This window comes from Pan paniscus, chromosome 5 (assembly GCF_029289425.2).
Source record: "Pan paniscus chromosome 5, NHGRI_mPanPan1-v2.0_pri, whole genome shotgun sequence".
Lineage (NCBI taxonomy): Eukaryota > Metazoa > Chordata > Mammalia > Primates > Hominidae > Pan > Pan paniscus.
In genome coordinates this window covers 50,243,703-50,258,289 of record NC_073254.2, presented here as the reverse complement: position 1 = coordinate 50,258,289, position 14,587 = coordinate 50,243,703, and the positions used below count along the sequence as shown (strand labels likewise).

At 50.7% G+C, this 14,587-nt stretch overlaps 2 protein-coding genes across 3 annotated transcripts; both read right to left on the bottom strand.

Annotated features, from left to right (window-relative positions):
• Positions 1 to 1,664: 1,664 nt before the first annotated feature.
• CLPSL1 (colipase like 1) lies at positions 1,665 to 10,099 on the bottom strand. The gene is given in 4 exon segments (XM_034961936.3): positions 1,665 to 1,765; positions 1,768 to 1,903; positions 2,643 to 2,765; positions 8,570 to 10,099. Coding segments are annotated over 4 exon segments (456 nt in total). The 5' UTR covers positions 8,666 to 10,099.
• Positions 10,100 to 10,218: 119 nt separating this feature from the next.
• On the bottom strand, positions 10,219 to 13,735 carry CLPSL2 (colipase like 2). 2 transcript variants are annotated; one of them, XM_034961934.3, is made up of 4 exons: positions 13,062 to 13,735; positions 12,182 to 12,304; positions 11,838 to 11,916; positions 10,241 to 10,416 (listed from the first exon to the last, which is right to left on the bottom strand). In XM_034961934.3, exons 1-4 carry the CDS (start codon positions 13,143 to 13,145, stop codon positions 10,241 to 10,243), a joined length of 462 nt encoding a protein of 153 aa, XP_034817825.1. In that variant the 5' UTR covers positions 13,146 to 13,735. The 2 variants fall into 2 exon arrangements, with proteins under 2 accessions (XP_034817826.1, XP_034817825.1); XM_034961935.3 differs by lacking the exon at positions 11,838 to 11,916 and having other exon boundaries at positions 10,219 to 10,416.
• Positions 13,736 to 14,587: the final 852 nt, after the last annotated feature.

Sequence of the window (14,587 nt, the reverse complement as noted above, 5' to 3'; positions counted from 1 at the left end):
CTACAGGCATGCACCACCACGCCCGGCTAATTTTTGTATTTTTAGCACAGATGGGGTTTCACCATGTTGGCCAGGCTGGTCTCGAACTCCTGACCTCAGATGATCCACCCACCTCGACCTCCCACAATGCTGGGATTACAGGCATGAGCCACCGTGCTCGGTCCAGAGCTTTTCAGCATGTAGTCCCATTTGTTTATTTTTGCTATTGTTGCCTGTGCTTTTGGTGTCTTATCCAAAAAATCATTGTCAAGACCAATGTCGTGTAATAGTTCCCCTATATTTTCTTCTAGGAGTTTTACAGTTTCAGGTCTTATATTTAGGTCTTTAATCCGTTTTGAGTTTATTTTTGTGTGTGCTATAAGGGTCCAATTCCATTCTTTGGCATGTGAATATCCAGTTTTCCCAACACCATTTATTGAAAAGACTATCCTTTCCCCAAGGTGTCTTCTTGGTGCCCTTGTTGAAACTTAATTGACTGTACAGGCTTGGGTTTATTTCTGGGCTCTGTATTCTCCCCTTCCCCTTCTAACTTCTTGACATTGGGTATCCTTGGGAACTTCTTAGACATTGGGTATCATTGGGTTTCCAGCCTGCCACCTCTCCTTCCGTGGTCATTTCATAGGTTTTCTCTGAATGGGGAGAGCTCACATAACACAATGGAAGTCTGGTTATCTGTCTGATACATTTAGTACAGGGCAGCATATTCTACCAAGGTATGGTTCACATCGTTTTGCTGTGACTTACAAGGGGGCGTTCTAAGTACAACCATAGTTTACCTCCAAACTCCCCAGCCCTTGCATCCTAAGCCCAACATCCTGGAGGGCATGTTTGGCTCAGTTCTGGTGGCTGAATGTGGAACCTTAGGTCCAAAATCTGAAATAATTAACTCCAAAATGTAACCTGAATATAACAGGCACTACTCACAGACAAGTGAGCTAGCATCTAACTCCAAAAGCCTCACCACACACTGAGACTTCCTAAAACTCCACTTGACTCATTCTCTCTCCAACCCCACACCGCAGTCGCTGCTCCAGTCTTTCTTTCTCACTCTTTCCTAGGCTCTCCTTCCTTCCTCTCTTCTTTTCTTGTCCCTCTTTTCTCTTGCCTCCCAGAAGATTCAGATTCAGCACTTTCCAACTGTGTGACCTTGAACAAGTTGCTCAACCCGTTTCCCTACCTGTAAAACAGAGGTGATAACAGGAGAGACCCCACAGGTTTGTTGTAGGATTAAATGAGATCATGTGTGTAAGGCAGCTAGAGCTGCCCCTAACATCTAGTAAGTGCTCAATAAACATCCTCAATTCTTTATACACATGGATATTTTGTGTACCTTCTTTCACATTTCTGAAATTTAAGGTCGTGGAACTGGACTATCGGTGTAAACTGGGCTTCCGGGGGGTAGATTACAGAGTGGGCTGAAGGCAGAAAGGGATTGGGGTGGGAAGGGAGCTTTGGTCTCTTCTGGGGGACTTTCATTCACGCCCCAACTGGGGAAAGACCCCAAGTCCAACAGTGTCCCTTCCTGCTTCCTCCGTCATATCACCTCCCCACCCCCCAGAAACCTGTACCATGCCCACCCCAGCCCGGCCCACCCAGGCCCCAACTCTGTGGGCAGCAAACATTGAAAAAGCTCTTTATTTCAATCACTCCCCCCTTCCCTCCACTCATGGTGGAGGCTCTGGGGAACAGGGTGAACACAGAGCTCTGGGTAGGGAGAAGAGCAGGTGGAGGAGGAGGAGGCAGCAAGAAGGAGGGAGCACTAGAAGAACATTTTCTTAGCCAACTTCTGCCTTCCAATTTTCTGACAACGGCCATAGGCGATGCTAAGCCATTTCTCATTCTTCGAATATATACAAGTCAGGTTCTGCAGGCAGGGACACGCTCTGTATTGGCCAAAGAACACCTGGGAAAGACAGGACTTTGACCTCGACCTTGGCGGCAGCTCTTCCCTGAGCCCCTAAGCCCAGCCCAGCTCCAAGGCCCACGTGCTTGCCCACAGCCAGGAGCCAGGGATAAATGACAGCTTGCCAGCTGCTCAGAGTGGCACCTCTGGCTGCCTTCTCCAGGCTGGCTCCTGGATTGTTCAGTGTCCTCCCAGCTCCAGCCCTTGTAACCCTGCCTGTCACTGACCCATCTGCCTGTTCTAAGTCCATGGACACACCATCGCAGGACCTCTGTCTTGTCTTTAAATCCTTCCATGGGCAAATCAACTCCCTCCCCTACACACCCAGCTCAGAGGCTGCCTCTGCCCATCCTCCACCAGGAACACCCAGGGCCACAGCAGAACTCCTGAGCTGGATGAAGACGGGGCTCTGGGGCAGAGGCTGGACCTAGCTGTGCCCATTTACTGTACTACTTTCGGAATTTGCTGAGAAGACCCCTGGAGAATGTGAACCCACATTAGAAAGTGAAACATCGCCTTCCCGCCCCAATCCAGGATTCCAAGACCCTAGGGTGGGCTACCATATTGGTTCCGTCCACAGGCTCCCCCAGAAGGCTTGGAGGTGCAGTCCCACGGGGGAATTCCAGGCTCCGGGGCATTTCCGCCCACCTACCCTTCTTTCCTCCCCAGGAATCTGGGCCCGCCCTGGCTCCCACTTCCCCTGGATCCCCTCTGGCTCCCCCCCGGCGGCGATACCCACCTGCGTTTGACACAGACTGCCCTCGGACCCCTTCTCCGCGCAGTGCGACTCGCAATTGTCTGGAGCACGTCGGCAGCACCCAGTCTCGCAGTCCTGGTTCCGGATGCAAGACTCCTTGAGCTCCTGCAGGGAGGGACACGGCACCGCCAGGCTCCACCGCCCGCCTTCCGCCCTCACCGCCCCGCCTGGGGCTTTCTCCCTACGGGGCTCCTCCCCAGACTGTGCTCCCACCATCAGTTCTGGCTCCTGCCAGGCAGGGTGGTCTCTACGCGGGGGCCGGGGTAAGTCTGTGCAGACGGTGGGTGCCTGGAGGGGACTGAACAGTTTTTAAAAGGTTTACTCTTGGTGCCCTCAACATAGGCTGCTTCTCATACACACCAGGGTGGTCTAGACTTTCCTGTCTCTCTCTTGCACTTCATTCTGCTGCAGAGCCTTCTCGCCCCAAAACTCATACTCACCCTTTCACCTGTGCCTGATGGTCACCTACATGCATTCCCACCGCCCCTCCCCCTACACACATCAATGACCTCCACCCAGTATTGGGGCTTAGGACAGTAATTAACATTATTGATCACAGCCACCCATCATCTCTGACAATTTCAACAGTCATTCAACAGGCAAATACTGAGCACCTACTGTGTGCCAGGCACTGTTCCAGGCACTGGGAATACAGCTGGGAACAACAAAAACAGAAATCCCTGTCCACCTGCAGCTGACATTCCAGAGCAGCACTGTCCAACAGAGCTTCTGCAGTGATGAAAATGTGCTTTTTCTGCTCTGTCCAATAGCCACTAGCCACTACTGAGCACTTGAAATGTGGTAGTGCAACTAAGGAGCTGAATTTAAATTTTTTTTCTTTTCTTCTTTTTTTTTTTTTTTTTTGTGAGATGGAGGCTTGCTTCCATCGTGCAGGCTGGTGTGCAGTGGCGTGATTTCGGCTCACTGCAATATCCACCTCCTGGGTTCAAGCAATTCTCCCGAGTAGCTGCGATTACAGCCGTGCGCCACCATGCCTGGCTAATTTTTGTATTTTTAGTAGAGACAGGGTTTCGCCATGTTGGCCAGGCTGGTCTCGAACTTCTGACCTCAGGTGATCCACCTGCCTCGGCCTCCCAAAGTGCTAGGATTACAGGCATGAGCCACCGCGCCCAGCCCTCTTTCTTTCCTTTCCTTTTTTTTTTTTTTTTTTTTTTTTTTGACAAGGTCTCACTCTGTCACCCAGGCTGGAGTGCAGTGGTGCAATTATGGCTCACTGTAGCCTCAACCTCTAGGTTCAAGCAATCCTCCTGGCTCAGCCTCCCGTGTAGCTGGGACCACAGGCACACACCACCATGCCCAGCTAATTTTTTTATTTTTTGTAGAGATGTTACAGGTAGTCAGACAGGCAGGAGCGGGGTAGGAGAGGGCTCTCCCCCACCCACCAGGAATGTCAGGTGATGGTTCAACAGTTATCACATTGCCTCTCTAAAAATGATAATTTGGCAGCTAGGCTCCAGGGAGAGACAGGCTCCTAATGGTCCACAGCTGTTAACATTAAAGTGTCCATTGAAAGCAGGGGCCAGAGAGAAGCAAAAAGGGCTTCCAATAAAATCTCAGGTGTTGGGTGAGTGAGCCCGGGGAATGCACATTAAGAGAAAAAATGGAGGAGTATGAATTTCCGGGGACAGGGCCAGGCATGGTGGCTCATGCCTGTAATCCTAGCACTTTGGGAGGCCAAGGCGGGCAGATCACGAGGTCAGGAGATCGAGACCATCCTGGCTAACACGGTGAAACCCCGTCTCTACTAAAAATACAAAAAATTAGCTGGGCGTGGTGGCGGGTGCCTGTAGTCCCAGCTACTCGGGAGGCTGAGGCAGGAGAATGGCGTGAACCCGGAAGGTGGAGCTTGCAGTGAGCTGAGATTGCACCACTGCACTCCAGCCTGGGTGACAGAGCGAGACTCTGTCTCAAAAAAAAAAAAAAAAAGAATTTCCAGGGGCACACTCCACAGGAAAAGGGAAGAAAGCCTCAGATGGGCATGCGTACAACTTCCTAAACACCCTGCATGTGCTCACTTCCCAAGGGTAAGGAGGACACTGCGCATGTGGTCAGCTCACCCTAAGGGAAGAATCAGGGGAGAGAGGCACACGACACTGGAGGCAGGCAAGACTGTAAAGGGCTAGGACCAAGGTTAACACTGCACTTGCCCTTCAAGTTGCCCACTTGGGACTCTTCCAAGTGTACTTTCCATTCTTTCCTGCTCTAAAGCTTTTTAATAAACTTCCACTCCTGCTCTGAAACCTGCCTCAGTCTCTTTTTCTGCCTTATGCCCTCAGTCGAATTCTTTCTTCTGAGGAGGCAAGAATTGAGGTTGCTGTAAATGCATACAGATTCATTGCCAATAACTCAGATACCTTGCACCAGTAAGAGACAGGAGTCTCGCTTTGTTGCCCAGGTTGGTCTCGAACCCCTGGGCTCAAACAATCCTCCCACCTTGGCCTCCCAAAATGTTGGGATTACAGCCATGAACCACCATACCTGGCTTGAATTTTAAATTTTGTTGAATTTTAATCAATTTAAATCTAAGTAACTATATGTGGCTAGTGTAAACCAAAAATAAAATTTGAAGCCTCCCACCACCACCAATCCACAGCCATCTCAGTGGACTCCTTCCTTGGCCAGGGCACTCTAAAATTTAACCTGAAAGACTGGTTCAGGCCATGACGGGAAGTGGGGGTTGGACATGCCTCATTAATACCCCTCCAGCATTAACATTAACAAAGACCTTAAGTCTGATCACAAACATGTACAATCTATTTTCTATGAAGCCTATTACTGGAGGCTTCATCTGCATGATAAAACCTTGCTCTCCACAACCCTTATCTTAACCCAGACATTCCCTTCTGCTGATAATAGCTGTTCAACCAACTGCCAATCAGAATTTGTTTAAATCTACCTATGACCTGGAATGGAAGTCATGCCCCCCACTTCAAGTTGTCCCACCCTTCCAGATCGAACGAATGTAAATCTTACAGGTACTGATTGATATATTATGTCTCCCCAATGTGTATAAAAGCAAGCTATACCCCAAAAAACAAAAAACAAAAAAAAAAGCAAGGTGCACCCCGGCCACCTGAGGCTGTATCACGGGTGTGTCCCTAACCTTGGCAAAATAAACTTTCTAAATTGACTGAGACCTGTCTCAGATATTTTGGGTTCACACTAGTAACTGAACTATTGGACATGCACAGCTCTAGAGAGGGAAGACAGGGAAGAGATACATAAGTGAAATGATACGGTGTCACAGAAAAAACATTGAGCAAAATAAGTCAGATTTTTTTTTTTTTTTTTTTGGAGATAGAGTCTCGCCGTCGCCCAGGCTGGAATGCAGTGGCGCGATCTCGGCTCACTGCAAGCTGTGCCTCCTGGGTTCACGCCATTCTCCTGCCTCAGCCCCCTGAGTAGCTGGGATTACAGGCACCCGCCACCATGCACGGCTAATTTTTTTTTGTATTTTTAGTAGAGACAGGGTTTCACTGTGTTAGCCAGGATGGTCTTGATCTCCTGACCTTGTGATCCACCTGCCTCGGCCTCCCAAAGTGCTGGGATTACAGGCATGAGACACCGCGCCCAGCCCCCCCTTTTTTTTTTTTTGAGACAAAGTCTCACTCTACTGCCCAGGCTGGAGTGCAATGGCACTTTCTTGGCTTAGTTCAACCTCTGCCTCCCGGGTTCAAGCAATTCTCCTGCCTCAGCCTCCCAAGTAGCTGGGATTATAGGCATGTGCCACCACGCCCAGCTAATTTTGTATTTTTAGTAGAGATGGGCTTTCACCATGTTGGTCAGGCTGTTCTTGAACTCTTGACATCAGGTGATCCACTTGCCTCGGCCTTCCAAAGTGTTAGGATTACAGGCGTGAGCCACTGTGCCTGGCCCAGATTTTTTTTTAAAAGTACATACTGTGTGATTTCATCATACAAAGTTCAAAACTAATCTATAATAATGGAAGTCAGGAGACAGTTGCCTTTGGTGCTATTGACTAGGAGAGTAAGAGTGAGCCTTTTGGGGTAATGAAAATGTCCTATATCTTGTTCTGATGGTAGTGATGAGGGGGTCTGCATAGATTCAAATCCATTGATTTCCATGTAAACTCAAGATCTGAGCACCTAGTAAGGTGTGATTTTTACCATATATGTTATATACATAACAATAAGTAATATTTATATTATATATGTATAATCCTATTATGTATGATTATGTGCTATAAAGAAAATAAGGCAGGAAAGGAGGATTGGCTATAGCCGCCTCCCGGCCTCCCTGCTTCCATCCTTGCCAGTGACCTCCCCCAGGTACCCCCTCACCATCCCCACTCTCACTTCCACCTCCCCAACCTCCTCAAGTCAGTTCTTCCCAGAATAGCTAGAGGAGTCTTTTTTAAAAGATAATTCCCACAATGCCATTCTCTGGATTCAAAGCCATCACTGGGGCTCTGAATCCACACCTGGCCTGGCCCCAGGGCATTTGCGCTTGCTGGCCCTCTGCCCAGAGCACCCTGTTCTGCACTCTTTGCCTGGCTGCCTCCCCCTCCTGCCTCAGGCTGAAGACTTCCTGGACACCAGCAGAGCAGTCCCCATCACCTGGTTGTACTTTGTTCACAACACTTATGACTCTCTGAAATCATCTTATTTATATGTTTAAAAATAATTTCCCCCTGCTAGCAACCTCAGCTCTGGGACGTGGATCTTCTGCTCTCATGTTCACTGCTATATTTCTTAGCCCCCTTGGACTAAAGTCCTTACACATTGCAGGTGCTGAATGCATAACTGTTGAATAAATGAGAATATTGTAACTGTGTTCTATTTATCTCTCTGAGCTCATCTCCCATGATTTCCACTCTCTCTTACTCCTCTTTGCTATTCCTTGAATATGCCAGCACATTTCCACCCCCGGACCTTTGCCCTGGCTGTTCCCTCCACCTTGAATGCTCTTCTCCCAGAGACCTGCCTGCTTTGCCCGTTAGGAAGGACTTCCCTCCCTTTAGGTCTTTGCTAAAATTTCACATTCTTAGTAAACTCTTCCCTGAGCACCCCATTTAAAACTGCAAACCCTGGCCGGGTGCGGTGGCTTACGTTTGTAATCCTAGCACTTTGGGAGGCCAAGGCAGGTGGATTGCTTGAGGTCAGGAGTTCAAGACCAGCCTGACCAATACGGTGAAACCCTGTCTCTACTAAAAATACAGAAAAAAAAAAAAATTAGCTGGGCGTGGCAGTGGGTGCCTGTAATCTCAGCTACTTGGGAGGCTGAGGCAGGGGAATCGCTTGAACTCAGGAGGCTAAGGTTGCAGTGAGCCGAGATTGCCCCACTGCACTCCAGCCTGGGTGACAAAGCAAGACTCTGTCCCAAACAAAAAGAAAAAGAAAAAGAAAAAACACCTGCAAACCCTTCTCACACCACCACTCCCACAGCTCGATTCTTATTTTCCCTTTCCTTGCTTATCACCTGAGATAGATGCTATGATTAATAGCATCTATTGTAATGTTTTACTTCTTTGCCTCACACACTAGAGTGACAGCTCTACAAGGGCAAGGATTTTTATCTTTCTTGCTCACAGCCCTATCACTAAATGTAGAAAAATAATTTACATATAGTAGGTGCTCAATAAAAATGTGTTGCATGAGTGAATATCTGTCTCCCTTACCACATGTGCGCATGGGCAGGGGGGCTCTCTCACATTCACCTCTGTGGCAGCAGCACCTGGCACTGCCCTGGCACAGCTTCCAGGACCAGGTTGTTCTCTCTTTCCTCCGAGACATCTTCCACCCAACACTCCCTGCTGCCCCCACTTCTGGCCTTCTCCCACACTAGCCCCCATGCCCGCTCACCTCCCCAAATAGTACAGGCCTTAGGACAGTGGAGGGGGAGGTGACTGCACTCTCCAGCTTTCTTACCAAAAGGTTGTATTTTGTTGGAGAAAGTGAGCCCCTGGTGAGGAGGAAGAGAAAGAAGAGAAGGAACAGCAGCAGCAGCCATTGGGGTAGCATCATGGCCCACAGGTCGTGGTGGCTTTTCTAGGGTCCAGCGAAATATCCTGCACACCGACCATGTGGGCGTCCTCCCAGCTGTGGGAACACCATGTAAAACCAGCACCCAACCTCGTCAGAATTTTCCCATCCTGCACAAAACTCAGGCTAGGCCAATCAGCAAATTCCACCACAATAATTAGTTCAGGCAGACTAAGCCAATCCAATCAGAACCGATCTTAGGATGTTTGCTGAAAATTGTGGAACAGAGATGTTTTCTTTCTCTGAAAGGCACAGTATTGATGTACATGGTGGATTTGTGGTTAAGAGCCTGGCCTCTGGGGCAGGATTGTCTGGGTTCAAGTCTCAGTTCCAACCCTTACTTTAGGAGCCTCGATACCCTGTTTGTAAAATAGGGATAATTATAACACCTACTATAGCCCTGTTGTGACAAAAAGATGAGTCAATACAGTTAAGAAAGCACTTTGGGCCAGGCGCAGTGGCTCATGCTTGTAATCCCAGCACTTTGGGAGGCTGAGGCAGGAGGATCACTTGAGCCCAGGAGTTTGAGACCAGCCAGGGCAATACAGTGAGGCCCTGTCTCTATTAAAAAAGAAAAAAAGAAAAAGAAAAAAAATTGGCCGGGCATGGTGGCACACACCTGTAGTCCCAGTTACTTGGGAGGCTGACGTGGGAGGATCTTTTGAGCCCAGGGGGTTGAGGCTGCAGTACGCTGCGATCGAGCCACTGCACTCCAGCCTGGGTGCTGTCTTAAATTTTTTAATTAAATGAAAAAGAAAGCACTTTGCACAGTGTCTGGAACATAGGAAGTGCTCAATAAATCCTACCTGTTATTAGGTGACACCTGGAGTGTTTGTGACTACTGGGAAGGAATTCAGCCTGAGAGCTGCTGGCTCTGGCCCTACCTAAGGGTTGCCTGACCTCTGGACTTTCATTTCCGATCACCAGTAAATCCCCTCCTCACCTAGACCAATTTGGGGTGGTTTTTAAAATACTTGCAGCAGAAAGAGGCCTCACTGCTACCCCAATGATATGACCTAGGGCAAGTCATGTCGCTTCTCTGGGCCTCAGTTTCTTTGTCCATGCAGTGAACCGACAATACCTGAGACAGCGGAGGCATCCATGCACCAGGTCCCTTTCCCACCACAGGCATTTCTGCATTTATACTTTGCACATTCTCACCAACTCTCTAATGACCTCTACCCTTTTGTGCCCCACAACCCGCCCCGCAAAACATTCAGATGCCTCCACCTAGTCTCTCCCTACCACACACCCCTCCATAGGCACCCCAACATACACTCTCCAGGTACATTCCTCAATCCCGTCTCTCCCACACAGCCCTCCAACCAGAGAATCAGCCCTTTCCCAGACCCAGCCCCTGCTCCACCACACCCTCCCTGTGCCATTCCCTTCCTGCAGTTCTACCCTGACCTCCGGACAGGGCCAAATCCCATTAGAAGCTCATGCATGCCTCCAGTCTCCCCTTTTGCCTGCCCCCTGGACTGGTACAATCTCCACCAGGTCCCCTCGCCCAGAAAGTACAGACAGAGGCCAAGGACAGGAAGTGACTTTAATGTCTCAGGAGCTGGATTTGGAGCAAGTTGGTGCCACCCAGGGCCTACGGCCCCAAGGGAGCAGTGACCAGCCTGCATCTTCCTCTAAATCATATGGCACCGGCGGGAACACATCAAGTCCTTGGATATGCACGTCAAGCCCATCCGGCAAGGGCAGATGATGTTGGTAGCTCCCTTGGTCTGCAGGGAGTGGGTATGAGAATTGGGAGTCACCAGGATGCAGGAAGGATGGGGACTTAAACTTCTTGGGGACCAGAACCAAGAGTACCAGGCCTGGAGTAAGACAGACCTGGGCTGTCTCTACAGCTTATAACTGCGTGACCTTCAGCAAGTCAATGAACCTCTCCAGCTCGGTTTCCTCATCTGTCAAATGGGGACAGTAATAGTAACCCCCCTCATAGGGTTGTTGTGAGGACTAAATGAGATAGAGCAGATCAAGTGGTGATAATAAAAAGACCCTTTAGGCCATGCGCGGTGGCTCACCCCTGTAATCCCAGCGCTTTGGAAGGCCGAGGCGGGTGGATCACCTGAGGTCAGGAGTTTGAGACTAGCCTGGCCAACATGGTCATGGACTAATAATATAAAAATTAGCACATGCCTGTAATCCCAGCTACTCCAGAGGCTGAGGCAGAGGAATTGCTTGAACCCAGGAGGTGGAGGTTGCAGTGGGCCAAGATCACGCCATTGCACTCCAGCCTGGGCAATAAGAGCAAAACTCTGTCTCAAAAAATAAAAAAATTAAAAACCCTCTAGCCACTTCAGCTGTAGGGTCAGGCCATGGTAGGGGCCCTGCTGCTTCCTTAGGGCATTGGCAACTCCCCACACAGGGACATAGAGGCTGGGCCCATCCATCCTAGAAAGGTTTGGGCCTAGGGCCAGGTGGGCAGGAACAGGGCGTACTGAGCATTCTGCTCCCTGCATTCCTAAAAGCGAGTGACAACCATGCTGGACTGCACACTCTCCTTGCCAGGACCACATAATCTTCCCAACAGCCTGGTGGGGTAGGTACTTTAGCCTCTCCTTGTAGATGAGGAAACTAAGGCTCAGAGAGCCATGATGACCTGCTTGAGGTCACAAAGATAGGGTGTGGAAAAGTCAGGATTTAAACTCAGGTCCAACTCCAAAGCTGTGGTCCTGCCACTGCAGTGCCATGCTCCTCTCAAGAAATCATGTCACTGTGGCAGGGAGATGGGGACTAGTAAGGGGAAGGTCATTTCCTACTTACCCTGCCTCAGTGATGTGAGAGAAGAGATATTCATTCATTTAACAAGCATTTATTGGCCGGGCGCAGTGGCTCATGCCTATAATCCCAGCACCTTGGGAGGCCGAGCCAGGTGGATCACCTGAGGTCAGGAGTTCAAGACCGGCTTGGCCAACATGGCAAAACCCCATCTCTACCAAAAATATGAAAATTAGCCAGGCATAGCGGTGCACCCCCGTAATCCCAGCTACTCGGGAGGCTGAGGCACGAGAATCACTTGAACCCAGGAGGCAGAGGTTGCAGTGAGCCGAGATCATGCCATTGCACTCTGGCCTGGGTGACAGAGTGAGACTCCATCTCGAAACAAACAAACAACAATAAGCATTTATTGAGCACCTACTATGTGCAGATACTAAGCTGGGGGTAGGTGCTTCGTAGATGAATATGATGCAATCCCTGCCCTTGAAGAGTTCCAACCACTGGGAGAGGCAGAGAAAAGACATGGCCAGTTAGGGAGATACATGGTCTGCTGAGGGTCTGACCCCAGGGTACAGGAGCTCCAAGGAGGGAAGCCTTCTCAGAGGAGGTGGCTGAAGTTGTTTTGCACCATGAGTAGGAGTTTGCCAAGTGGAGAAGAAGGGCACTCCAGACAGAGGTGAAAAAACAGGTGGGGCCAGGTGTTTTTTTTTAACCTCCCTGCCCGCTTCTCTACTTGCCAGAAGTTGCCCCATACTAGGGCCTCACCTGGGGCAAGCAGATCATGGTTATTCTGGCCCTGGGGGCACAGAAGGCTCCACCGGAGTCCAAGTCCATGAGGCAGCAGCCACTGTAGCACTCAGAGTGGTGGAAGCACCTGTCTGTGATTTTCTGTGGGGACAGGCAGAATGTCTGCCAGGCTGGGAGCAATCCCTGAGTCGTGTGGGCGGGTAGGGGAGGGTTCCCACCATTGCCAAAGAGCCCAGGGATCCAGGAGAAGTCATGAGGTTGTCACCCCTGGGGGGGCTGGTTCCCCCCCAGCCCCACCCCGGCCCCTCAGCAGGACCCAGGGCAGCAGAGGAGAGGAGGAGAGGGGGATTAGCACTTTTCCCTCGGCCTCTCCTTTCCTGGACCCCCCTCACCTCCATGAGTCCCATAGGGTGTGTACTCTTAAGTCCCATTTTGCGGGGCAGGGTTGGGGGGATGAGAATGAAGGGGCTGCGGGCTCGAAAAAGAGGGAGAGAAAGAGGAGAAAAGGGGAGAGCCCTCGTGCCTGGAAGAATCACTAGACAGTGAGAGGAGGTGGAGGAAGAGGAGGAGAAACCAGAGCAGGCAGGGTGGGTTACTGTGAGCAGTTTGGGGAGGGAAGCGAGCCCAGGACTGAGGCCATCGGAAGGGGCACGGGAGGGGGAGGTGGAGGGAGCGAGGGTGCTGGTCATAGGCCAATTTCTCTCCCCTCTGAGGCCACCAGGGGAAAGTGAAGCGGCTTTTGAAGTCCGTCTGAGGATGCCCCAGGCTACCCGCCTGGGTGTGGTTCCGGACCCACCTCTCCCTTTCAGGCTGCCCGGCGCCTTCGGGCTCCAGTGCCCCGGCGGCGGGGCCACCCTCTCCTGCGGTCGCGGCCGGCTGGGCGCGCTCCCCGGCTCACCTTTTTATATTGCGGAAGCGCGCTCCAGAGGGGCAGCACCGCCCCCGACAGGACCCCCGCCACGAGCGCCAGGGCTGCGGCCATGGGCCTGGGCGGCAGAGCAGCGGCGGGGTTCCGAGGGGCCGCGGGATAAAAACTCTTCCCCGGCCACGTGACCCGGCGCCCCAGGCCACCCCCGCGGAGGAGGGGCGTGGAGGGCGAGGACGCCTGCGGAAGGGAAGGAGGGAGGAAAGGCGCTCAGGCTCGCACGGGCGGGATTCCAGACTGTAGGGGCCCTGGGAGCCTCCATACGTGTTACTTCCAAGTAGAAGCTTGAAACTGTAAGATAAAACTCTATTTTTATTGTATTTATTTATTTTACAGACGGAGTCTCGCACTGTCGCCCAGGCTGAAGTGCAGTGGTGTGATCTCGGCTCACTGCCATCTCTGCCTCCCAGGTTCAAGTGATCCTCCTGCCTCAGCCTCCCGAGTAGCTGGGACTACAGGTGTGCGCCACCACGCCCAGCTAATTTTTAAAATTTCTGTAGAGACGGGGGTCTCCCCATGTCGCCCAGGCTGGTCTCTAACTCCTGGCCTCAAGTGATGGTCCTGCTTCAGCCTCCCAAAGTGCTGGGATTACAGGTGTGAGCCACCGCACCTGGCCTCAAAACTTTATTTTTATAAACGGCACAAAACATATATGCCGAAATAAAAAGAGCTTCCTTCCTGATGTTGATTCTCTGTCTGCCCTTGCAGCCCCAGATTCTCCCCTTACCTTCGGGATAATCCAGCCCCACCCTCTGGGCTGCTCACTCCCGCTGCAGGCCCCATTCTGCTCTTCTGTAAGAACCAGGAGGTGGGACAAGATGGTCTCTAAGTCTTAAATCTCTTGCAGTCCTAATCATTCTATTAATTGTCTAAGGATTTGTCTGTGAATTGTGTGAAAGTCAAGATGTGGGGGCAAAATGGAGAAGTGGGAAGAGAAGAAAACTCAGAATAGGGAGGAGGGTTAAGGGAGAGCTAGAGCTGCACAGAGCAATCCTAGAACCGGGAGAGGCAGGCCTTCCTCAGGACTTCCCTATGGATGAAGCTTCCACCTCACCCCACCTGCCTGCTTCTGCTTTTTTTTAATTTCTATTTTTTTAAAAAATTTTGTATTGTTAATATTTGTTATAGAGACAGGTTGTCCTTATGTTGTCCAGGCTGGTCTTGAACTCATGGGCTCAAGAGATCCTCCTGCCTTGGCCTCCCAAAGTGGTGGGATTACAGACGTGAGCCACCACTCCCAGCCTGCTTCTGCTTTTGAAGTTTCGCTTAAGAAATGAACCGAGGAATCCTGTCTTGGTGGGAAATAACAGCCAAGAATAACAGCCCCCAACACACTCAGAGGGCCCTGTATCCATTATTTCCGTGAACCCTCCCTGTATTAACACTAGCTGTCACAGAGTAATTAACACTGGCTGTAACAACAGAACTGCTGGAATTTCGTGGCTTGGCACAATAATGCTTTATGTAAAGTCTGATTTGGGGCAAGAGACCCTTCTTCC

What these genes read in the sequence shown, in the direction of transcription:
- CLPSL2 (XM_034961934.3), bottom strand. Translation starts at nt 13,145, where the DNA reads ATGGCCGCAGCCCTGGCGCTCGTGGCGGGGGTCCTGTCGGGGGCGGTG. An exon ending in CGCTTCCGCAATATAAAAAG is followed by an intron (nt 12,305 to 13,061) that starts GTGAGCCGGGGA and finishes CTGTCCCCACAG; the next exon opens with AAAATCACAGACAGGTGCTT. An exon ending in CCATGATCTGCTTGCCCCAG is followed by an intron (nt 11,917 to 12,181) that starts GTGAGGCCCTAG and finishes TGCCTCTCCCAG; the next exon opens with TGGTTGGAACTCTTCAAGGG.